This window comes from Blennius ocellaris, assembly GCF_963422515.1.
Source record: "Blennius ocellaris genome assembly, chromosome: 19".
Lineage (NCBI taxonomy): Eukaryota > Metazoa > Chordata > Actinopteri > Blenniiformes > Blenniidae > Blennius > Blennius ocellaris.
The window spans coordinates 23,623,456-23,649,151 of NC_137668.1; the positions used below are offsets into that span (position 1 = coordinate 23,623,456).

General features: G+C 41.6%; 1 protein-coding gene across 1 annotated transcript in view; it reads left to right on the forward strand.

Annotated features, from left to right (window-relative positions):
• The first annotated feature begins 10,778 nt into the window (after positions 1-10,778).
• reck (reversion-inducing-cysteine-rich protein with kazal motifs) overlaps positions 10,779-25,696 on the forward strand; it is a 56,563-nt gene continuing 41,645 nt past the window's right edge. Inside the window, exon 1 of the mRNA XM_080514671.1 lies at positions 10,779-10,915. Within this exon, the coding sequence (XP_080370797.1) occupies positions 10,843-10,915 (73 nt within the window). The 5' untranslated portion in view covers positions 10,779-10,842. The remainder of the gene's footprint in view (positions 10,916-25,696) is intronic.

The following is a 25,696-nucleotide window of genomic DNA, read 5'->3' on the forward strand; positions in this document are numbered from 1 at the left end:
ATTGATTGATAGATGTATAAAATTGTAGATATTTGGATCCATAGATTTAATGACACTGATGTTAAATCAAGAAATAATATATAGTTTCACTCATAAATGAAGTGATGACAAAGGCCTTGTTTAGAAGACAATGTTTATTGTCATTAGAAAAATAAAATAAAGTGCTTCCACTGCTGCGGGCGGACACACTGAGGACAGTGTCGTTAGTCTTCCGGACCACTGAGGGCGCTGTTGCTTGTTTTTATGATGAAAGCACACAAACGTGTGCAGAGAACAAAACGCTCCAAACGTGAACAGAATGGAGAGAAGCCGACGTCCGTGTGGACTGACGAGGACTCGGAGTCTTTCAGGGGTGAGTCTCAACCGTTAAACTGTCGATATGGACGATAAATCCACGATATCGTCCTCGAGTTGCACTACGACAGGTCCGCCATGTTTCATCACTGGTGCCCGCATGCGCAGTGACAGCGCTTCTCTAGACCGGTGAAGAAAGTTTCACTCGTATTATTATTGGAAACATTGCTAATGGTGCCAAAATAATTATATTAAATAAGTTGTCGCTCCTCCTTTTTAACATGAGTTCGTTTTCCTCCAGGGATAAAACAAACTCACAAAATGTAAATGCGGGCTTCCTGAGGGCCTGCAAGTCTCGTGCAGTACATAAAAGCTGCCAGCAGATGTCACTGTTGTAACTGTATTGTAATCCTTGTTACAGGATTAAACTTAGTTTTTTTTTATCCAAATCCCCCCCAATAAAATGAAAATGTCAAAATGAAAATGATGCGTTGAAAGAAAAGACTATTTCTGCCACTTTCCACCAAATACAATCCACCAAAACATCTTTAACCTATATGAAGATAATATATTAGGTTGTGGATAGTTTAATAGTTTTAATTTTATTACAGTTTTAGCTGCTTTTGTAACCGTTTCACTATTTTTTAGGCAATCTAAGAAGATTTAGCTCATTAAACTCTCTTAAAAAAAAAATTTCTCTGCTTTTTAGTAGTTTTAGAAACTCATTTACCCATTTCAGCCATAATACTATTTTAACAATTTTTTTTTAATGTAGTTTCAGATTGGTTTTCACCATCTATTTTAGTCATTCTGACAGTTTTTCCTTTACACCAATTTAAAAAAAAACTTTTTTTCTACTCCTGATGAACTTTTTTTTCTCAAAACGTTGCGTTGTCAGTGACTCCGAGCACGGTCGCCATGGAAACGGGGCCTAAATGTCAAATCTGTCAGATGTGAGCGGCTTCCTCTGCTCTGGATTGCCGGCGCCGTTTCTCCCTCGCTTTGTTCCGCTGATTAATCCCAGCGCCGTCGCAGCTGGAATTAGAACCAACGTGTTGTTTTCATCTTGGCCTCGTTTCACTTCTTTCTTTATCCCGGTCTTTTTTCCTCCTCCGGTTCTGATCTGATTTGGTGTTTTTTTTTTTTTTTTTTTTTCTCTGCGGCTTTGATCAGACACACGAACGGAGAAGAAGCCAAACTGCGTATAAAGGTAGTGAGAGAAACTCCAGACAGGTCCGACGTGTTTCACTGGAAAAAATAACGCGTCTTCAGCATTCGGAGGTTGATTTACTGGGCAAAGGGTGTGCATGAGCAGTAGTGGTGCTTCACCGTCTCCATGGAGACGGAGCCTGGGCGTCCTGTTTTCAAAAAGTTGCATTTTCTCATCTTTCCTCGAAACAAGACTGCGAGTTTTCAAAAAGTTGCATTTTCTCATCTTCCCTTGGAAACGGGCCTGAGTGTTTTCAAAAATTTGCATTTTCTCATCTTTCCTCAGAAATGGGCCTTTGAGTTTTCAAAAAGTTGCATTTTCTCATCTTCCTTTGGAAACGTGCCTGAGAGTTTTCAGAAAGTTGAGTTTTCACATTGTTCTTCGGAAACGGGCCTGAGAGTTTTCAAAAGTTGCGTTTTCTCGTATTCCCTTGGAAACGGGACTAAGATTTTTGAAAAAGCGGCATTTTCGCATCTTCCCTCGGAAACGGGCCTTTGGGTTTTCAAAAAGTCGCGTTTTCTCATCTTCCCTCAGAAATGGGCCTTTGCGTTTTCAAAAAGTTGCATTTTCTCATCTTCCCTTGGAAACGGGCCTTTGAGTTTTCAAATAGTTGCATTTTCTCATCTTTCCTCAAAACAAGACTGAGAGTATTCAAAAAGTTGCGTTTTCTCATCTTCCCTTGGAAATGAGCCTGAGAGGTTTCAGAAAGTTGAGTTTTCACATTGTTCTTTGGAAATGGGCCTGAGAGTTTTCAAAATATTGCGTATTCTCATCTTCCCTCGGAAACGGGCCTTTGAGTTTTCAAAAAGTTGCGTATTCTCATCTTCCCTTGGAAACGTGCCTGAGAGTTTTCAAAAAGTCACGGTTTCGTTTGTCTCCATACAGACGGAGTCTTGAACAATGTTAGAAAGCTGCGTTTTCTCTCGTTCCCACAGAAATGCAGAAGATGCATTTTCATAAAGTTCACTCGTTTCCCGCGGAGACTGAGCATTTTGGGAAAAATCCCACCGTCCACCATGAAGCAGGAGATTCACTCATGAGTTCTTCTTCAGACACGAACAAAACAAAACAAACCCTAAAATAACAGAAGCTCCGCCTCCGAGTGGAAAAAAAGAAAAAGGAGAAAACACCCGTTTGTCTGAAAGTCCAGTATTTGAAGAACGAAGCGGTTTGGAAACAAGTGCAGCTTTTTTTTGCTCTGCGGTTAAAGCTGAAAATTACAGTGTGGAGACGGCGGGTGGCAGTTGTAGAACTCCCCCCCCCCCCCGGGGGGGCATTTCTGAGGGCAGGAAGGGGCAACATCGTTATTGTTTCATTTCAAGGAAAACAAACAAGGGAGACGACAAAACAGTAGAAAAACCTGCGACCGACTGTCTGAGGCCCTCGAGGGAAAACGTTGTGAGTCCGTCTCCATGGAAACGGAGAAGAAACGCAACTCGCCGATCTGCACATGCTCAGTAGATACCGTAATACGAACAATGTTTTCCTAGTTCTAGATTCCTCATCAAGTGAAATTTACTTACTGGCATGGACAAATACCTTTGGATAAACCTTAAATTTTATTTTATTTTATTTTATTTTATTAGCAGAATTAAATTAAATTAAATGATTGATTGAATAAATAAATACTTTTTAAATTAAATTAATACATATAATTAGCTATATTAATACATTAAAAAAATTATAAAACAATTAGAAATAAATAAATACATTTATTCAAATAAATAAACTAAATAAATACAAATAAACAATTAAATAAAAATGCATAAACTACTTAAAATAGAAAAAATTAATAATGTTGCTTGTCTACATTTTTTTCTTCTCAAATAATAGAGTTTATGTCTTACATTTCGGCGACCGTTTTGTTTTGCAGTGTACAAACGCAACAGCACCCACTAGTGGCCTGGCGTGCTCACGTCATCGTCCTTTCTTTAGGCGTTTCTGCCGTTTTCATGTAAATTCGAAAATTTTCTGAAACGGAAATTACATTTTTTTTTGTTTTTTTTAAACTGATACCATGCGATTTAAGAGTCACCCATTAATATGCCATTTTATATATATATATATATTTTTTTTTTCCCCTTCAGGCTCCAAACCACACGCCGCCTCTGATCCCAATGTTTTCCACCGACAGTCCTCGCCGTGTCCGTCCTCTCTATTTATACAGCCGCGGTTTAAATATAGCCGCGGCGAGCATCAAACTGCCAATTGTGGCTTTCCGAGTGTCTTTTTATAGTCGTTTTCTCAAACGGCTGCGGTGGAAAGTGTGATTGGCTGCGTCGGATAGAAACGGCAGATGTGCTGCAGGACCAAGCATATTTTTTTATTTTATACGCTTGAAGGACACGACATAATAATAAAAAATAAAAAAACAAAGTTGATGAATTGTTGCTCCATTTGGCGTCAATAAAAAAATTTTATTTTCAAAATGTGGCACTGGGGCCCGACTGGTAAACACTGAATTCTACACGTCATTAAGTTGTTTTGTTACCGAGCGGCGGCACACGGTGCTTCACTTATATAACTTGATTTTTAACCAAGTTGCTCCCCAGAGGTTTAGTCGAGATTTATTAGTGATTATTTATTGTGAAAGAATATTTCAAAATCTTTTTTTCCATGCATGGGTTTCAGAAAACACAGGAGTGATATAAACGTGTATCAAATATCTGTAGCAACGTGTAACAGTGATCAAAATACATTGTATATTCCAATTTGTAGTAAAACAAAAAAAATCTCTAAATAGGCTTAACTGTAAACGTTTTATCAAATCATTATTCAAATTAGAAAGAAAAGGGTACCACATGTGGTTATTGTACCATAAAGTGTAAAAAAAAAAACCACACAAAAAACAAAGATTTATTAGTGTCTTTATCACGAGATTTCAAAGGAAATTTAGTGTGATGAGATGAAAGGAGATGAATGGGACATGTTTTGTCGTGAGAGAGAGAGAGAGCGAGAGAGATCAGCATAAAAAAGAAAAGGATACAACATGTGGTTATTGTACCATAAAGTGAAAAAAAAAGAGATTCATTAGTACTTTTATCATGAGATTTCAAAGGAAATTTAGTGTGATGAGATCAAAGGAGATGAATGGGACATGGTTTCTCGCACGCGTATACAAAGTATATACGGAAGATGAAAGTCTGCAGTCTGTCTCTTGAGTCGGTCGTTGAGCCGGTTCAGGGTCTGGGTCTCTGGATTGCCTTCAGGCCTTCAGTACCGCCGCCCTGATGGCGGCACAGAGAACAGTCCTTGGCTGTTCTCCCCGACCTTTGACCCGCGCGACGGAAGGTCAACTTATTATATATGAAAACAAGCAGATGATCGCTCGAGGCTCTGAGGCTCCGAGGACAAGTCTTCGCTTTCATCAACGAGGTTCGTCACATTCTTGGACTTTTCACCTCCGTCAGGTGGTTTTTGTCCACCGTGTTGTTGTGAGTCCTGCTTCTTCCACCAGGGGGCGCAAATCACACTCTGTCACTGTGTTCATGTGTGTGTTGTGTCATGTGTCCACGGTCACACACTGGTCTGAATGCCTGTTGTGTGTGTGTGTGTGTGTGTGTGTGTGTGTGTGTGTGTGTGTGTGTGTGTGTGTGTGTGTGTGTGTGTTGTGTAGGTTGTGTGAATTGTGAGTGTGTATTGTGTATGTTGTGGGTGTGTATTGTGTATGTTGTGTGTATTGTGTGTGTATTGTATATGTTGTGTGGATTGGGTGTGTGTATTGTGTGTGTTTGTTGTGTGTATTGTGTGTGTATGCTGTGTGTGAGTGTGTGTGTATTGTGTATGTTGTGTGCATTGTGTGTGTGTATTATGAATGTTGTGTGTGTATTGTGTATGTTGTGTGTATTATGTATGTTGTGTGTGTATTGTGTACGTTGTGTGTATTGTGTATGTTGTGTGTGTTGTGTATGTTGTGTGTGTGTTGTGTATGTTGTGTGTTGTGTGTGTTGTGTGTATTGTGTGTGTGTTGTGTGTATTGTGTGTATGTTGTGTATATCGTGTGTATGTTGTGTGTATTGTGTATGTTGTGTGTATCGTGTATGTTGTGTGTATAGTGTATGTTGTGTGTATGTTGTGTATAGTGTGTGCATGTTGTGTGTATGTTGTGTATGTTGTGTGTATTGTGTATCGTGTATGTTGCGTGTATAGTGTATGTTGTGTGTATAGTGTATGTTGTGTGTATGTTGTGTATAGTGTGTGTATGTTGTGTAACGGTATAATTCTCCGAGGACAAACTGAACTCGACTATGAATGAGGCCCATGTGTACATATGTTCAGCTCGTTGCTGTTTTGAAGTTCTGCGTGCACGAGTACGAAGGTATTTATTAAAAATATGAAGCGCACACACACACACACACACACACACACACACTAACAGATGTTGGCCTCCTGGAGTTCAGCCTCTGGAACAACCTGAGCGCTTTGCTGCAGCTGTGATGATGTCGTTTACCTTTAATTCTCTGAATCCTGTCATTTTAATGTTCCTCCTGCATCTGGCCACCCAAAGTTTTAGAGAAGTTGAGTTTTTCCCCACCTGTTTCCTCTGAGACAAAGTCACAAAGTTTTCAAAAAGTTGCATTTCCCCCATTTTCACTGAGATGGAGAGAGAGTCTGGGTGTTTTCAAAAAACTTGCATTTTACGCCGTTTCCCTGTCGACTAAGTCGAAGCATTTTCAAAAAGTTGCATTTTACCCAGTCTCCATGGAGACTGAATTGAAGTATTTTTAAAAAGTTGCATTTTACGCCGTTTCCCTGGAGACTGAGTCAAAGCATTTTCAAAAAGTTGCGTTTTACGCCGTTTCCCTGGAGACTGAGTCGAAGCATTTTTAAAAAGTTGCGTTTTACGCCGTTTCCCTGGAGACTGAGTTGAAGCATTTTCAAAAAGTTGCATTTTTTACTCAGTTTCCATGGAGACTGAATTGAAGCATTTTTTAAAAAGATGCATTTTACTCAGTTTCCATGTAGACTAAATTGAAGCATTTTTATAAAAGTTGCATTTTTACTGCGTTTCCCTGGAGACTGAGTCAAAGTATTTTTAAAAAGTTGCATTGTTTTACTGCTTTTAAACGGATTTTGAACGTGTTTAAAAGGAACCCTTCCTAAAAAAGAAGCCGGTGCAGATCAATCGCTTCGCTCTTGAAAAACAAACGCAGTGAAAACAAGATTTTTTTATTTTTTTAAAGTAGTTTTTTCCTGCTGCCTGCTGACGTTCAGCTGAGGAGGATCACAGAGGTTCTGGTCTCCGTTAATGTAAAATGTGGTTTGAATTTATAGAAGCCTTTCATGAAACCGGGATGGTTTTTGTTGTTGTTGTTGTTTCTTGAGGCGTGACGTCGTCACGGCGCCCGTCTGACAGCTGACGTGAACCAAAGTGAAACTATTTACCCACCGCGTTCCTCCTCCGCCCGGTGTTTCGGACTAAACGGTGTCCCAGGTAACTGGTGACCGGCTTCCTCCAAACCCCCCCACGTCTCACAGCAGATGTTGAAAACCCCGACCAAAATCCTTGGAGGAGATCAAAGGAGATCAGCGTCTGTTGCCATGGAGATGAAAGCTGGAGGACTCTCAGCTGAGTGGGACACAGGTGGCTCATGTCCTCCTTCACTGCTCTGAGCAGCAGACGTGTGTCAAACACTGGAAACCGAGCAAACGGCTCAGTGGTGAAGAAGAAGAAGGGGGGGTGGAGGGAGGGGGGTGGGGTGGGGGGGGGGGGTGTTACTACATAATAATAGCAAACCATATGTCCCTGTTGCCCATCCATCATGGCTGACACCACAACACTGTGTGTGTGTGTGTGTGTGTGTGTGTGTGTGTGTGTGTGTGTGTGTGTGTGTGTGTGTGTGTGTGTGTGTGTGTGTGTGTGTGTGTGTGTGTGTGTGTGTGTGTGTGTGTGTGTGTGTGTGTGTGTGTGTGTGTGTGTGTGTGTGTGTGTGTGTGTGTTTGAGGCATTTAGACCAAGACAAGCCTTCACTCATCACAGTGGGGTTAGTGTTAGTGATGAAGAGCGTTCAGTGATGAAGACCATTCAGTGATGAAGACCGTTCAGTGATGAAGACTGTTCAGTGATGAAGACTGTTCAGTGATGAAGATCATTTGATGAAGACCGTTCAGCGATGAAGAGCGTTTGATGAAGACCGTTCAGTGACGAAGAGCATTTGATGAAGACCGTTCAGCGATGAAGAGCGTTTGATGAAGACCTTTCAGCGACGAAGAGCATTTGATGGAGACCGTTCAGCGATGAAGAGCGTTTGATGAAGACTGTTCAGCGATGAAGAGCGTTTGATGAAGAGCGTTTGATGAAGAGCGTCTCCATGGAAACGGGGGATAAACGCAACTGTTCCCGTGTGCACCAGGGCCGAGGAAACGAGTTGTTCTGCACATGCTCAGTAGACGATGTTTTCTTCCATCGTGTCCTGACTCTCCCGCCACCTGGTGCTTTTATTTTGACGGTCACAGCAATAACGACACACGTTTAATGTTTAGAGCTCATTCTCTCTCTCTCTCTCTCTCTCTCTCTCTCTCTCTCTCTCTCTCTCTCTCTCTCTCTCTCTCTCTCTCTCTCTCTCTCTCTCTCTCTCTCTCTCTCTCTCTCTCTCTCTTCCTCCGGACCTCGGTACATCTGTATGAATACATGACTGCCGCCACCCCCCCCCCCCTCCCCCGCCCCCCCCACGGGGGACAAAGTGCTGACTGCAGCCTCCGACATCCTCCTCGCCCCCGACCTCTGACCCCGGACAAAAGAGGGCGTCTCCCCCGACACACATTTCCCTGCTGTTCGGCGGCTGCGTGGCACAAAAAGCCGGTCGGCCCTGTTGACACGGGCATTAGGGGGGACAATGAGGGGGGGCCGGCTGGGGGGGGGGGGGGCACTTCCTGCTGCTCGGCAGACAGACGGACACGTCCGCTACATCATACGTCTTCAATCAACAGTTATTGGACATTATTTTCTTTTAATGCCGCAATTAAATATTCGCCAAGTCACTCCTGGTTTTATGTCCAACCATTATGGTCACTTTCAAGATATATATATATATAAGTAGACAGAAACTGATATACATGAATATATGGACATGTCAAGTAGACGTATAATCACTACACACATAGATATATTCAAATAGAGACATTAACATATATAAGTAGAGGTATTAACATATAAGTAGACACATAGAATAGGAAGATAAAAAGATATATACAAATAGAGACATTGACATATATTGAAAAACAAACGTATTTAGACACACAGACATATATAAACATACATAAGTAGACACATATATCATATCATAGACATATACATGTAGATACCAAAAAAATATATATATAGAGAGAGAGAGTCTACTTTCAAATATATATATTCCTTTTTTATAAAACCAATATGGTCGCTTTCGAGATATATATATATATATATATATATATATATATATATATATATAGAGAGAGAGAGAGAGAGAGTCTACTTTCAAATACATATTACTTTTTATATAACCTACTTTTCTAAAAGTAAAAGAATCATGCTACAAACTGCTTTTTTTTCTTTTTTTTTCTTAACGTCCAATCATCTCTTTTCTTCCTCAGGAAACACACACACACACACACACACACATCTTAAATGAGTGTTTTCTTCTTCAATGATAAGGACTGTAATTCAGGTGTGTGTGTGCGTGCGTGCGTGCGTGCGTGTGTGTGTGTGTGTGTGTGTGTGTGTGTGTGTGTGTGTGTGTGTGTGTGTGTGTGTGTGTGTGTGTGTGTGTGTGTGTGTGTGTGTGTGTGTGTGTGTGTGTGTGTGTGTGTGTGTGTGTGTGTGTGTGTGTAACGTCCAACAATAAAATGTATGTTATCAGGCCTTTAAGATAAAAAAATGTTTGTCCTTCTTCATGTCATTGTGTCGACTTACTGGTATATATATTTTTGTATCTACATGTATATGTCTATGATATGCCAATGTGTCTACTTATATATGTTTATATATGTCTGTGTGTCTAAATATGTTTGTTTTTCAATATTTGTCAATGTCTCAATTTGTATATGTCTATATGAGATCCTATTCTATTTGTCTACTTATATGTCTGCTTATATATGTTAATGTCTCTATTTGAATATATCTATGTGTGTCGTGATGATACGTCTACTTGACATGTCCATATATTCATGTATATCAGTTTCCGTCTACTTATATATGTTTATATTTATATACGACTATACATCTACTTGTATATGTTTGTGTCTAATTATATAAGAATATATGTGGATGGATGCTTATGTGTCTAATTACATTTGTCTATTTATACATGTTTAAGTAAATATAAGTAGACACATGTAGATGTTTATATATCTATTTTCTATGCATCTACTTAACATGTCCATGTCCACGTATATATATATATATATATATATATATATATATATATCTCAATGTCACTTATATATGTCTATGTTTCTAACTAGATATGTTTACGTGTATCAAAATCAGGTATGCGTCTTCCTATATATGTTTGTCTATGACCATGTATCTAATTATGAGTATATGTGTATTTAAATTATTAATTTCCTTCATTTTATTAAATTCTATGATTATGAGCCTACATATATATGTGTATATGTCGACGTTTATAAGTACATGTGTTTGTAAATATATGTAAAAGTTTCTGTTAATATATAGACTATGATATATTTGCATGTTTATTGGAAATGAATTCGGACGTCATTTAAAACGAAAATGAATTAATTTCATACAAGCTTTTAAAGTTTGAGATTCACAAAACGTGTATTTTCCTCTCGTATGTGTCTTCCTATATATGTTTGTCTATGACCATATATCCAATTATGAGTATATGTGTGTATTTAAATGATTAATTTCCTTCATTTTATTAAATTCTATGATTATGAGCCTACATATATATGTGTCTATGTCGACGTTTATCGATCTGTTTACTTATATATATATATATATATATATATATATATATATATATGTCAAAGTTTCTGTGATATATTTGCATGCATTTTTTTTATTGGAAATTAATTCTGACGTCATTTAAAACGGAACATCGTGAATTAATTTCATACAAGCTTTTTAAAGTTTGAGATTCACAAAACGTGTATTTTCCTCTCGTTTCCAGCTGAGCGCGATCCGGGTGTGCGCATGCGCGCTCCGCGCTCCCTCGGTGCGCGGCGCCGTGGGTCTGCGGAGGAGGCGCAGGGAAAGAGAGAGAGAGAAGGAGGAGAGAGAGAGAGAGAGAGGGAGAAGCAGACTTTCCAGGGATCCATGGAGCAGCATGCCGCAGCCGCACGGTTTCCCAGGTCTTCTCGTCCACGATGCACTTTAGGATTTCAATAAGATGCGTGTGTGTTTCCAGATAATCACTTTCCTCCTCGCCGTCATCTCGTGCAGCCAGCGGCTGCGCGCTCAGGGTGAGTAAGTGTGTGTTTTAAAAAGTGTGTGTGTGATGTTTTCTCCTCCACAAACTCCGACTTCAGCTCCCAGTCCCAAGAAACCAGCAGTATTTAAAAAAAAAAAATAGAAACTCCCCTCAACTTGTTGCTCCACTGACAGCTTGGCAGCGACGCGCGTCGCGCTTCACGCCAGACTTCCGTCTGAAAACCTGCGATTTTAACGCTCCTCGTCATTTTCGCAAACTTTCACCCGCTCCGATAATTGCCAATTGAGCTGTACCGACGTCGGCACGCTTTCTTTTAAATTCGGTCACGTTTGAATCTCCCGGAAGTGGCTGTGTTTTGCGTTTTCATTTTCTTTTTTTTTTGGTATTTTTTTTTGGGGGGGGGGTTATAAAACCAAAGGTATTCGGTGACTTGAGATGACGCGCTGCCGCCCACCGCGGAGCGTCCAGCGGCGATTAATTCTGGGAATAACGGTACAAAAGACTCGTGGAAAAGTTTCACTTTTAAAACCTTACTGGCAGTTCTAACACTCTCGCGTTCAAAGCGGGACTTTAAAATGAGTTTTAAGTGCGTATTGTGGCTGAAAAGCCGGAGTCTGTTCAGAATGACGCGCCGCGTCCGGGAAAGTCTGAAGAAACTCTTTGAAGTTTTTTTTTTTTAATACAAAACGAACCAAAACAAACGATACTTCTACACAAGTTTCTTTAAGCGAATGGCTGCAGGAGATGTTGTATTAGTTTTTGAAAGTGCTTGCATGTGTGTGAAATAGCAAAGGGGGGGTGGAGGAAGGAAACAGCGGATATAGAAGAACCGGGGGGGGGGGAAAAAGACGAGGACCGTTACTGCCATTTCCCACCAGACTCCCTGATAATACTGCGCGTTTTAAGGTTTTCCACTCACGGAGCACTACGCACAACTTTTGGAATTTCCATTTCAAGTCAGTTCAAATGTGTACGACTTGTTCTACAATTCGGCATGAAAAGGCGTCCTGGAAATATCAGAATTAATCCTCTATTTCACGTTCCCCGCTGCAAATGTCTCCTGTAACAGCTGCTATTGTTGTTAGAATGAAGAAAACAATGTGCTCACTATTGACAGGAAAACAAACAAAAACATTTCTTTATTTTGTTTTTGTTGTTACGGCCTGTATGACATTTTGCAGCACAAATGTTGTTTATATATTTTTCTCCTCTTCAGCTCTCTCAATGCATTTTGCACCTTTTACTTTTCTGGAAGCCAAAAACTGTAATTCAGTCATCATACGTCAATATTTCTGATTTATTTTTGTAGAGTTTTAACCCTTTTAATGCCAGTTTAAGCATTGGGGAGTTTCAACCCCCCCCCCCCCCCTCAAAGAAAACACAGAAAAGTTAAATATTTTGCATGAAATAAAGGATAAAACTCAGAGAATAACACTTTGTTGGTGATTCTGTGAGGATTTTCTCCAGGTTTTTGTACATTTTTAGCCATGAAGAGGATAAAAGACTATAGATAGAAAGTAGAAACGCCATCATATTAGTTTAGTAGCTGATCTTTGACATATCCAACTGATATTTACTGTTAAAGCTTCATCCTCTATTCAGTGTTAAGTGTTTTATAAGAAAAGCTGAAAAAATATTGATGCAGATGATTTATTATTAGTTATTTTGTTTTTTTTTACAAACATAAAATACTGCATCAATGCATGTTAAAAGCTTTAACATGGCCAAAATAATCACATTTAATAGATTTTGTTTGAATGAAATACACAAAAGTCTGAAAGCGTCTCCCTCCCCCAGTCAAGACAATCCAAACCTTTATTTGTCACAATTACACACATATATAATGACCAAAACAACAAAATTCACAATAATAATAAACATCAAGACACTACAATAATGTGAATAATAGAAATTGAACACTGAATACTGTAAATAATGTAAATATTATAAAAACTGTGTATATTTTCCCCTCCATCTGGTTCTCCTGTTTCTCCATGTGGGAAAATACAAATATTTATATGATTATCTACTTAAATATATATACATACACACTGCTCTCTTGTGTGCCACTATCTTTAAAATAATGCTGATAATATGGAGCTGCTGTGATCTAATTTAATTAAATATTTAAAAAAACACACACAATATGAGAATATATGTAGAACAAAAGCAATATAAATAAATCAAATCCTCAAATGGTGCAAAATAGGTATAAATACGAGGCCGTCGATGAGAAATAAAGCATTGTGTGCTGCATGAAGGCCGTCGTTTTTTTGCGTGTTTACACGTTTTTGAAAACGAAACTGCAGAAACGCCAGACGACGGTGCAGTTCACATGCCGGGCCACAAGGCGGCGCTGTCCGTCCTGCAGCAGAGAACAATACGCCGTAAACATTAACGACAGACAACCAAGCATGTGCAGAACTATTTACTACGTCTGTAATGCGCTCCTGCTGTAAAAAAAAAAGTTGCTTTTTTTCCCCGCCGTTTCCATGGAGACGGTGTCAGCGTTTTCAAAAAGTTGCGTCTCCAGTGGGAGTTTAGAGTTTTTTTGCACTTAAAGACGCCGTCGTGCCTCTCCCTCGACAAGAAGCCTTATTTTCATCATTACGTTCTTTTTTTTTTGTTTATTACGTATAACAACGTGATAAAATCGTCGGCGTATATTTGTACATCTGCTCGTAAGACTACGTCGAAACTACTGCACGGATTTTGTCGAAATTTTCAACACAGATAGATTTTAGGCCACGTGGAAGATTCCATTAAAAGTTTCGACGATCCTGGATCAGGATTTTAAAAAATGGAATTAAAATTTTTTTTTTTTTAATAAAAACATTTTTTTTTTTTTTTTTATTTGTTTTATTTAAATTTTGAAGAAAAAAATTTGTAATTTAAAAAAAAAATGTATGTGTGTGTGTTAATTGTCTTGACTCAACGTGGAGCTTTACCACTTTTCCCTTCACCGTTACTTTTCTCAGCCTTTTGGTGACATTTTGAGACACTTTCAGCTGTCCCCCTCTTCCTCCTCCTCCTCCTCCTCCTCCTCCTCCTCCTCATCCTCCTCTTCCTCCTCCTCAGTGTTTTCCTGGACGAGCGGGTTATAAATCGCTCTAACATGCTGCCGGGTCGCTCTTTGATGTGCCGCTGCACATGGGTGCAGGATGTGGATTTGCTCTGGTTAAATATCACTTCGTGTTGCTGTTTTTTCTTTCTTTCTTTCTTTTTTCTTCTTCTTCCTTTCTTCCTGACACATCTGTCTGGAACATGAAAGCCGAACGGAGGCTCTGGTTCGGGTTCCACACTGTCCTCCTGAAACCTGCCGTAGGTGTGATGAACAGCGCCATGTGGTGGTGGTGGTGGAGGAGGGGGGGTGGAGGAGGGTGGAGGAGGGGGGGTCAGCTTCTTCTACAAATTCCATACATTTTTTTTTTTTTTTTTTTTTTTGGTCCTTCTCTGCCAAGCTTTGCGAAACTTCTCTCCTCTGCAGCTTTCATGTTGTGATCCGGTGGCGGAGGCTCGCCGTGAGAGAATGCATCTGGAACCAATTAGAGTCCACAAAGCAGGAGGAGGATGAGGAGGAGAAGGGGGAGGAGGAGGAGGAGGAGGAGGAGGAGGAGGAGGAGGAGGAAGGCAGAGGGGGAAGGAGCCCTTTTTTTAAAAAATTTGTCTTTGCGTGTCCACTGCAGCAGACACGGGCCCGAGTCCCGCAAACCTAATTATAGTTTAGTTGAGCAGAAGATTAAAGTGCAGCTTGCAGGCCTGGATTTCTCGGCCTTCCCTCCGGGGGGGGGGGGGGGGGGGGGTTGTGTTTGTTCAGCCTGGAAACGACGACAAAAAGCAGCTGAAATTCATCCTTAAATGTTAACGTAAAATACAGATGTTGGGTTTTTTTTTTTTGTGTGGTTTTTTTTTGGTATACAAAACGTTGGAACGTGCCTCTTAACTCACATTAACTTACGTTAACTCATGTTAGCTCACATTAACTCATGTTAGCTCACATTAACTCATGTTGACTCATGTTAGCTCACATTAACTCGCATTAACTCATGTTAACTCATGTTAGCTCACATTAACTCGCATTAACTCATGTTAACTCATGTTAGCTCACATTAACTCGCATTAACTCATGTTAACTCACATTAACTCACATTAACTCACATTAACTCATGTTAACTCATGTTAGCTCACATTAACTCACATTAACTCGCATTAACTCATGTTAACTCACATTAACTCATGTTGACTCATGTTAGCTCACATTAACTCGCATTAACTCATGTTAACTCATGTTAGCTCACATTAACTCGCATTAACTCATGTTAACTCATGTTAGCTCACATTAACTCGCATTAACTCATGTTAACTCACATTAACTCACATTAACTCACATTAACTCATGTTAACTCATGTTAGCTCACATTAACTCACATTAACTCGCATTAACTCATGTTAACTCACATTAACTTACGTTAACTCACATTAACTTACGTTAACTCACATTAACACATGTTAACACACGTTAACTCGCATTAACTCGCATTAACTCACATTAACTCGCATTAACTCACATTAACTCACATTAACTCGCATTTACTCACATTAACTCACATTAACTCACATTAACTCGCGTTAACTCACATTAACTCACATTAACAGAGGCCTGAGTGGTAAGATAGTTTCATCATAGTTAAACTGTAGAGTTTTTTGCAGACTGTACGTGATGAAACATAAATAATTTCACAAAAACAAAAGTTACAATATCGGCACGAAGCCAATTTCAGTGAAAATAACGTCTCTCATAACTGTTGCATTGTGGGTTTTTATACAAACTCCCACTGATCATAGATATAAAACACTAGATGCTTCACCGCGCTCGAAAATCCACAAAAACATTCGTCGCTCACTTGCTTGCTTTTCTTTAAAATGAGGTATTTTTTGCGTGCTTTTTTGTGAGCTACGAATGTTTTTGTGGATTTTCGAGCGCGGTGAAGCATCTAGTGTTTTATATCTATGATCAGTGGGAGGTTGTATAAATACCCACAATGCAACAGTTCTGAGACGTTATTTCCACTGAAATTGGCTTTGTGCCGATATTGTCGTAATTTTGTTTTTTGTGAAATTATTTATGTTTTCATCACGTACAGTCTGCAAAAAACTCTACAGTTTAAATATGAAATTCTCTACTGATATATTCTTCTGTCTGTGGTTTTATCATGAAAACTATTGACCTTTGTCAATATTGACTTGGTCAATAGACACTCATGATGCGTATCTATTGATATAGATCTATCTGCTTCACCCTCTGGGGACTGGAAATATCAAAAAGTGTGTTTTGAAGACGGCTCAAGTGAACAGACGGTTGGTGGAAACCCTAAAAATAAAAGCCCTGGCGCACAGGCGGAGACGAATATAAATTGCGCTCAAACGTCGGTCGGCGGAAACCGTCACCAAACCGCCACGACAAACACGGCAGACCTGGAACGTCTTTGTCCCGCGTCCAAGACCGAATTACATTCTTGCCTCTGGATAAAAAAAATAAACAAAAAAAAAACAAAGCGCTAAAATTTACAATTACATTTCTCAACTCAACTTTATTTATAAAGCGCTTTAAGCAGCCGTGGCTGAGACAAAGTGCCGTACGTTGAAATAAAAATATAAGAGGCAAAATAAAAACATTAAAACAATAAAAACAATAAAAAAAGTCAAAGCAACAAAAACAATCAGATGGTAAAACAATAAACAAAACATAAAAAGTTAAAACAATAAAAAAAAAAGTCTCACGCTGAGGTAAAAGCCAAAGAATAAACATTTGTTAATATTGCCTTGTTTACCTGTTGATCCTGGACGACACAGGTCTTATTTATACATAACCTTCCTTGCGTTTCAGCCACCGCGTTGCTCAAGGACACTTAGACAGAGGGAGAAGGGGGGGGGGGATTGAACCCGCAACCAACAACCACATCCGCCCCAGACTGTGCAGGGTGACTTGGAGGGCGTGACCGCCCCTTTAATTTGCAGGCCTCCTCCTCTAACCACACCGAGTCACGACGCTCCCTGCGGTCGGCGGATGTGCAACGGACACAACAAGACAAAAACAAACAAACAAGCAGCTGCAGTCCGCCGGCGAGCAAATCAGAAGTCGAGTTTGCGTCGTCTCCAGTGAACGTCGAGCGCCGGCGGCCGCGTCTCTGGGAGGAGGAGGAGGAGGAGGAGGAGGAGGAGGAGGAGGATAATAAACATACATGTTATGATAAAGGCGGCTCGAGGAAATGAGCAGAAAATGCAATTTTCTCCGCCGTCGCCTTTGCAGAACGGCGGCGGCCGCGGGGCGCAGGCGGGCCGTGAAGGGATCCCATTGTCGGTGGTTAAAGATCATTTATCAGGCTAACAGGAGCAGCGGTGCCTCGTTTTTATTTTGTTTTGTTTTGTTGTCATTGGACGACAAGCAGATTGTGTCGGCGCTTATTTTACCGCTGAGTCAGCGCCGGTCGGGACACGACGGACAGTTTCGCGTAATCTGAAGAAAAGAAAACAGGAGCTTGTGAAATGCCGAGTCAGCAGGTTTTTTAAAAAAAAGGATAGAAGCTATTATAGCTTTGCTACAATCCCGTCGTTTTCGCGGTGACGATGTCGTTAGCACGCCAGGCCACAAGTTGCCGCTGTCGTTCGCTGAGAGTGTCATATTTTCCACTGCGTGTATTTATTTTTTTATTGGTTTATTATGTCTGTATTTTACCGACTTTTCACAAAAAAAAAAAAAAAACCTACTCGTTCGAATCGCGTGAGATTTTCAGGGATGGTTTATCGTCATCCGAAAAAAATCCCCCAAAAAACTGAAGAAAAAAAATGTCCCATACAAAGCGGATGAGGGAGATCGGTTGCCATGGAGACGTTCGCTCCTCTTTGTTTCACAGTAGCAACACGTTTTTTTTCCCTCCAATTTTCACAAAAAGTTGCTTTTTCAGAAACAAAAGTCTTTATTTTCACTTCACGTTCATGGGAAATCCTAAGAAATCTATAGCTGTTGTTGTTTTTGTTGTTATTGTTTAATAGCGTTTTCGCCGTCAACACTTGAGATTCAGAGCGTTTTCAAGTAGTTTCACCGTTTGCAAAAAGTTTTCAGTGTCTCCCGCGCTTTTGTCACATGAACAGAACCCCGAAACACAATTTAAATCTTTGCTTTTTCGCTTTAAAAAATGAGTTAAACGACAAGAGGAAGAGTTCTTGTGACGTTAATGAAAAACTCTTGACTTCACACACCTGAGTAACGGCAATGGAAACTGTGTTTCTTCATCGTCTTCTACACACGTTCTTTGTTCCGTGTCGCCACATGGGCCTCATTAAATCATTTCCTATCTCACACACACACACACACACACACAGTGTCAGGTCTGCGTCCTTCTTTGACTCTGTTAATCGAATATGAAATGAGAGGGTGTGTGTGTGTGTGTGTGTGTGTTACACACCTGGTCAGCATGTGCCTGGAAAGGTCACTCCTGCTTTCTTGCGTAACCGTGAAGAGCATTTTTCCTGCTACATCGACTCACCGTCGTATAAAAACACTGATATGAACACGTCTTAATGGTGGTGTGTATCGTGGTGTGTATCATGGTGTGTACCGTGGGGTACATCGCGGTGTACATTTTGGGGTGTGTCGTGTATCGTGGTGTGTAGCGTGGTGTGTATTGTGGGGTATATCGTGTATCGTGGGGTGTATCGTGGGGTGCATCGTGGGGTGCATCGTGTATCGTGGTGTGTATCGTGGGGCATATTGTGTATCGTGGGGTGTATCATGTATCGTGGTGTGTATCGTGGTGTGTAGCGTGGTGTGTATCGTGGGGTATATCGTGTATCGTGGTGTGTATCGTGGGGGGGGGGGGGGGGGGGGGGTGGTGGTGCGCATCGTGTATCGTGGTGTGTATCGTGGGGCATATCGTGTATCGTGGTGTGTATCGTGGGGCATATTGTGTATCGTGGGGTGTATCATGTATCGTGGTGTGTATCTGTGGGGGGGTGGGGGGTGGTGCGCATCGTGTATCGTGGGGTGCATCGTGGGGTGCATCGTGTATCGTGGTGTGTATCGTGGGGCATATTGTGTATCGTGGGGTGTATCATGTATCGTGGTGTGTAGCGTGGTGTGTATCGTGGGGTATATCGTGTATCGTGGTGTGTATCGTGGGGTGGGTGGGGGGTGGTGCGCATCGTGTATCGTGGTGTGTATCGTGGGGCATATCGTGTATCGTGGGGCATATCGTGTATCGTGGGGTGCATCGTGTATCGTGGGGTGCATCTTGGGGTGCATCGTGTGTCGTGGGGTGTATCATGTGTCGTGGTGTGTATCGTGTGAGTAAAGGACTCTGGAGCTGAACCATCCACCAATTAATGAAACTCAGGTCTGTTGAAATCCCAGAGTTTCTGAGGAATTGTGACGTCCAGAAGTTTTTCCTGTCAGAAGTAAACAGAACTCGTCTCCAATCAGAGCTCCGGGTTTCCCCGGCCGTATTTACCACGCGGCCGCCAGGCCACAGCCGACCGTCCGCCAGGCCCCGAGGTATTTTTAAACGTATTTTCATGCATTGTTTAAACGGCCATTGCAGCTGGAACCGCGTTGAAAACCACCAGAAAGCCCAGCAGATGTTTCTCCCCGAACGCCCACAGAGATGAGACGCATTCCCTTTATGTCCACCGGCTGTCCTGCCCACTTTCTCCAGCCGTGGAAAACTTCATGTTTACTCTCGCCGGTCGCCATTTTGGTTTTTACTGCTGAAGAAGAGCGTTACTCTGCCGGGATTCTCGTCTTTGTCCTTGGCGTTCGGCTCCACCGGGACGGGTTTGAGGAAAACATGCAGAACGAAAACGGGAAACTTTTTATGCGTTTCGTTTTTTTTTTTTTACACCACGACACTCGTGAGACACTGAAAATGCAACTTTTTGGAAATGCTCTGACTCTGTCTCCATGGAAACGAGAGAAAATGCAACTTTTTGGAAATGCTCTGACTCTGTCTCCATGGAAACGAGAGAAAATGCAACTTTTTGGAAATGCTCCGACCTTGTCTCCATGGAAACGAGAGAAAATGCTACTTTTTGGAAATACTATAAATGTCAAAACTCACAATAACTTTATTTTCTCACAACCGATGCTGATACCGATAATAACATTTCTGAGTTTATAAACACACCTGAGGTAAAGGAAGGCGAACGTGTAAGTTGTTGAAAACCCCCCTGTAGCTCTGTTTTATGTAATAATGGTCCAATTTCTCATAATATAATAGATCTTCATCTCATTATGTAATAACACTGCTCTTAGTTTTGTAAGTCTTGAACGTATTTTAACTTGTTACATATTGCGGCAGTTTTTACAAAATGTAAAGCAAAGCAAAAGGAATTTTTACTCATTATTAAACATAGAACCATGAATATGGCTAAAGGACAAAGTTTATTACATAATGTAGCAAATGTTTACATTTTTGTAAAAAAAAAAAAAGTACATTTTGTAATAACTGTTGCAAAATGTAACAAGTTATTACATAATGCGGTGTTATTACACAATGTGGATAAAATGTATCAACATGATGAAATGCTGCACGACGACAGTAGGGGGCAGCGTCGCGGCATAATACGCACTGAAAACGAGCGAAAACAATGCAAGGTTGTTTATTTGTTATTGGAAAAATTATTTAATCATCGAACTTGCGTGTGTAATTTTTTTGTTTTTCTCAATATGGAGCCGATAACCAACGGTTAGGGTCGTTATTGTGCATCAGTTGACGGTCACCGTAATAATTTGTGTACTAACATTACACATTTGTATATTGTGTGTGTGGTTTCGTTACAAAAACAAACAACACTGCCCACTTGTGGCCTGACACGAAAAACTACATGGAATTCAAAACGTTTCTGTGTAAACGCGACATATCTTGAAAGGCAAAAAACAAACGACATATTTACACTTAAAAGTAGAAGAAAAATCTGTCTGTATCAGTTTAAACGTCTCCTTATATCCCATTTTCACAAATTCTCAAACTATTAACCTCGATCTACTTTATGTACTTTATGTTTTTTACTTTAAACGATGACGCAATGACAGGATTTCTTTTGTGCCGTCTCCCTGGTGCTTTCGCCCTCTCCCCCTTATGGCGAATATCAATTAATCAATGCACAGGAAATGACCTTCGGCCTGCATCCATTAACCCCCCCCCCCCCCCCCTCCCCCACATCCCCCCCCTCCAGAGTGTGCCGCGGCCCTGAGGAATGCAGGAAGGAGAGCGTTAGCTCACGTCTACGTCGCTCCCCGGAGATGTGGCGGTGCATTTAGTGTTTCCCGCTGCCGCAGCAGCAGCAGTAAAGCAGCAGCAGCAGTAGTAGTAGACCAGCAGTAGAGCAGCAGCAGTAGTAGTAGAGCAGCAGCAGCAGTAGAGCAGCAGCAGCAGTAGAACAGCAGCAGTAGAGCAACAGTAGTAGTAGAGCAGCAGCAGTAGTAGAGCAGCAGCAGCAGCAGTAGTAGAACAGCAGCAGTAGAGCAACAGTAGTAGTAGAGCAGCAGCAGTAGTAGAGCAGCAGCAGCAGCAGTAGTAGAGCAGCAGCAGCAGCAGCAGTAGAACAGCAGCAGTAGAGCAACAGTAGTAGTAGAGCAGCAGCAGTAGTAGAGCAGCAGCAGCAGCAGTAGTAGAGCAGCAGCAGCAGTAGTAGAGCAGCAGCAGCAGTAGAGCAGCAGCAGCAGTAGAGCAGCAGCAGCAGTAGTAGAGCAGCAGCAGCAGTAGAGCAGCAGCAGTAGTAGAGCAGCAGCAGTAGTAGAGCAGCAGCAGCAGTAGTAGAGCAGCAGCAGTAGTAGAGCAGCAGCAGCAGTAGTAGAGCAGCAGCAGTAGTAGAGCAGCAGCAGCAGTAGTAGAGCAGCAGCAGTAGTAGAGCAGCAGCAGCAGCAGCAGTAGAGCAGCAGCAGCAGCTGTAGTAGAGCAGCAGCAGCAGCAGTAGAGCAGCAGCAGCAGCAGTAGTAGAGCAGCAGCAGCTGTAGTAGAGCAGCAGCAGCTGTAGTAGAGCAGCAGCAGCAGTAGAGCAGCAGCAGCAGTAGAGCAGCAGCAGTAGTAGAGCAGCAGCAGCTGTAGTAGAGCAGCAGCAGCAGCAGCAGCAGTAGAGCAGCAGCAGTAGTAGAGCAGCAGCAGCAGTAGAGCAGCAGCAGCAGCAGCAACCAAACTATACAAGGCTTTTTGTTTGTGCAGCACTGAGTGCCGTTCGCCATTAAAAGTCTCATTTAGTGTCACATCTGCTGCTCAGTTCTGCTCAGAGTTTAATTAATGTGATTTTTTTTTTGTTTACAGCCGACACGACTTTTATCTGGTGAATCACTTTTATTTTCTTCTGTCAAACACTGAAAATACGTTTCTACTAAAGTCAGAATATTCAACCAGCAGCCAGATGGTGCAGTGACTTATTCTGGTGTTTGTCAACATGTTATGTTATACTCTTGACAAGCTGTATTTAAAACTGCAATATTAGTTTTTGTGGTTTTTTTGTCTCAGAAAAGATTTGCGTTTTGAAAACAATGTAGTTTTCCTTTTGAGCTACTAGTTGGTGCTGTTTTCTGTTTTAGTATTGAAACCACGCACATGCAGCAGGGAACAATACACCATAGACAACAACAAAAAGCAAGACAAGACAACAACAATAAACCAAAAACCAAAACAACAAAAAACTAACAAACAAAACCAAAAGACAAAAACAGAACATAACAACAAAAAACTAATAAACAAAGCAAAACCAAAAGACAAAAATAGAACAAAACAACAAAAAACTAATAAACAAAACAAAACCAAAAGACAAAAACAGAACAAAACAACAAAAAACTAATAAACAAAACAAAACCAAAAGACAAAAACAGAACAAAACAACAAAGACAAAACAACAAAAAATAACAAAACAAAACCAAGATTTCTAAGATTTCTAATGGGGGGAGAGATTTCTAATGATGTGTGACGAAGCATCACATTCAAGATGGCGGCCGGCGATCAAAAGCCAAACTTTTGACCAATTTTATTCTGTAACGGCTCTAATTGACTGGTTAAATTGGCCGAGTATTGTTCCCCGTGCTTGTATGTGTGCGGTTTCATTACAAACACAGAACAACAGCGGCCCCTAGTGGCCCGACATGCGAACTACACCGTTTTCAGTGGTTCCGCTGTTTCAACAATTTTGTCGTCTGATTTAAAGAACGAGACGTTGAACAGAAGCTTTGCGTGTTTTTGTGACGAGTCTGAAGGGACACGATGGCGTGTGTCGTCGAGCAGCGAGGCAATCGCAGATGGAAAGAAGCTTTTAGCAACGCGAAACGCGGCGGCGGCGCCACCGTGGAAAACCTCCGGCCGCCGGACGAACCAATTTGTAGTAAATGGGCTAAGAAGAAAAAAAAAAAAAAAAAAACCACAGCGAAGCTTTTAGCTTGAGTGTAGCTGCAGTTTGAATCATCGACCAGATACCAGAGATGGATTCTCCTCAAAGAAGTGACTCATTTCTCGGTGATGAACGATGAAGGACCGGTGATTGTTGCGGTCCGACGCTTCCTGCGGCGCCGCCGGATGACAAACGTTTTCCCTCGTCTGCAGTCACTTTCCCTCCGCTGGAGCCGCTCGAACAGAAATCCAGTGTTACGATTCAACACAGGAAGGTTGGCAGGAAAACCAGGATGAAGTTACATTTGAATAGAAGCGGGAGGAGGAGGAGGTGTCGCGTTTAAATTCCTCCCCTTATCGCCTCTGCAGCTGGCTGGCAGACACACTGAGGACTAAAATAGGACTTTTCTTCTTAAACTGGTCACACAGATGAAGTGACTGATGGTTTTTACAGAACGTTCGTTTTTATTCTTTATTCTAAACTCGGCCGTTTGACTTCCACGATCACGAGGCTAAAAAGACGGACTGTGATCCAGATTTTAAGGAAGACTTTGCCCCTTTTGACAAATTTGCAAATAGAGACAGATCAACTAATCACACTGTCCCCGAGGACCCACAATTGTGACTTGTCACGAAATCGCCGTCGTCCACGTTCCGTTAGGAAACATCAAAGTGTCCCCCCGTATGGCCCGCAGGTTCCGTCCCCCGCCTGTCCACCAGACCCTCGTTACTCTGTTTATGTGGACGATAACAATCCGATTAAAATCCGTTTACAGGCCTGGATGGAAGCAGAACGCTCCACGTAAACACCTGAAGGGATTCCGATCACATTTGTGTCCAAGATGCAGGGAGGAGTCGTGACCTTTTTTCCACAAAGGAATAAAAAATTTCACAAAGGAAAATAAAATTTTCGCAAAGGGAAAAAAACTTTCACAAAGGAAAAACATTTTTTCACAAAGGAAAAACCACAAATGGCATTTTTATTTCTTTACAAATTTCTTCTTCTTGGTTTTCGTTTAAGGCTATAAACATTTTTTTTAGGCCTAGTGGATGCCTGTACCTGGGTTTTTGATGCTGTCATGGACGAGAGACGTCTTTGTTGGGGATCGTTTTGACCATTTTCAGGACTGTGTGCTTTCTCTGCTGTTTGCCCCCCCACCCCCCACCCCCCCCGCCCCCCATGATTCCACCATGTGTCACTCCTGATCTCAGGCCTCATGCTGGTTCAGCTCTTATCTTCGGGCCTGAGCTCAGATTTCAGTTTCACATGTGACGGTGTTGGATTCTCCAGGTCGAGGAGGCTTTTAGGGTTCGTCCACACCAGGAAACCAGCTGTTTCTGGCCTGTATCTTTGAATTACGGACTATTTACCCACCAATACATCGATTTTTATTCGCAGTCTTGCTGTTATTTGCTCCACATGGTCCACTTCTTGTAGTTTGTTCTTCCATTGGTAATAGTGGAGGGTTTGAGCTATAAGACCGTAATTATTTTCTTATCAACTAAAAATTTGGTTCTTATATTGTCAGGGAAAATTCCCGATATTGTGAAATTTGCCTCCAAAGGGATATTAATGTGTATTTAACTGCATAATTCCACATCGTTACCACCAATAAATACAATTATTTTGCGACTCTTATCAAAATATTTTACTTGACTAACATCACTTCATCTCTCCGTCTTTGAAATTAAAGAAGAAAAAAAGCACGGCATGATGGAAAGACTTTGTCAGTTTGAGCCGTGAGGTCAGTCGATCTACTTTTATCGTCCGGTTTGATCAGAAAAGCTCGCGTCCCATCGGGTCGTGTGAAGGTTTGATGTGGTTTTCTGCTCGTGGGCTTTGCGTTTCGCACCGTGGAGCTGAAAGCCGGACTTGACGCTGAACGAGGGCCTTTCTGCCGCGCCGTCCTTCATTCCGCAGCAGAACAATGGGGGCAGCTCTCGTTCCCGTCGGGCCAGAATGGGGCCGGCGCTCATTAGTGACCCGGCCGGGGGCCCTGGTACTGTACATGAATGGAAAATAACGTCCCTCCCTCCTAATTATTATGTCACCTGCCATTGTTTGGAGAAGCTGTGTGTCAAAGACTGTTGAGGGGGCGGAGGGAGGGGTAGGTTGGGGGTGGGGGTGGGGATTCGCTGCTTCTCGGTTCATTCAGGTTAAACTGTACACGGATAAAGAGAAAGTCGCTTTGTCTCCGTTTGAAGCCGTCAGTCACAATCTGTGACAAAAATCTCAGCTTGTAAATCGAGTCTGAGGCTCCTTTGCTCCCTGCAGATCTCTGGAGGTTAGCATTTAGCATTTAGCATCTAGCATTGCAGCTGCAGCGCATATTCACACGCTTCAAGAAACTTGATCTTTTTGGTTTATCCTCTGTGGAGAAGGGATGCTTTTATGGGAAGTGGTTTTTTTTGTTTGTTTGTTTTTTTTA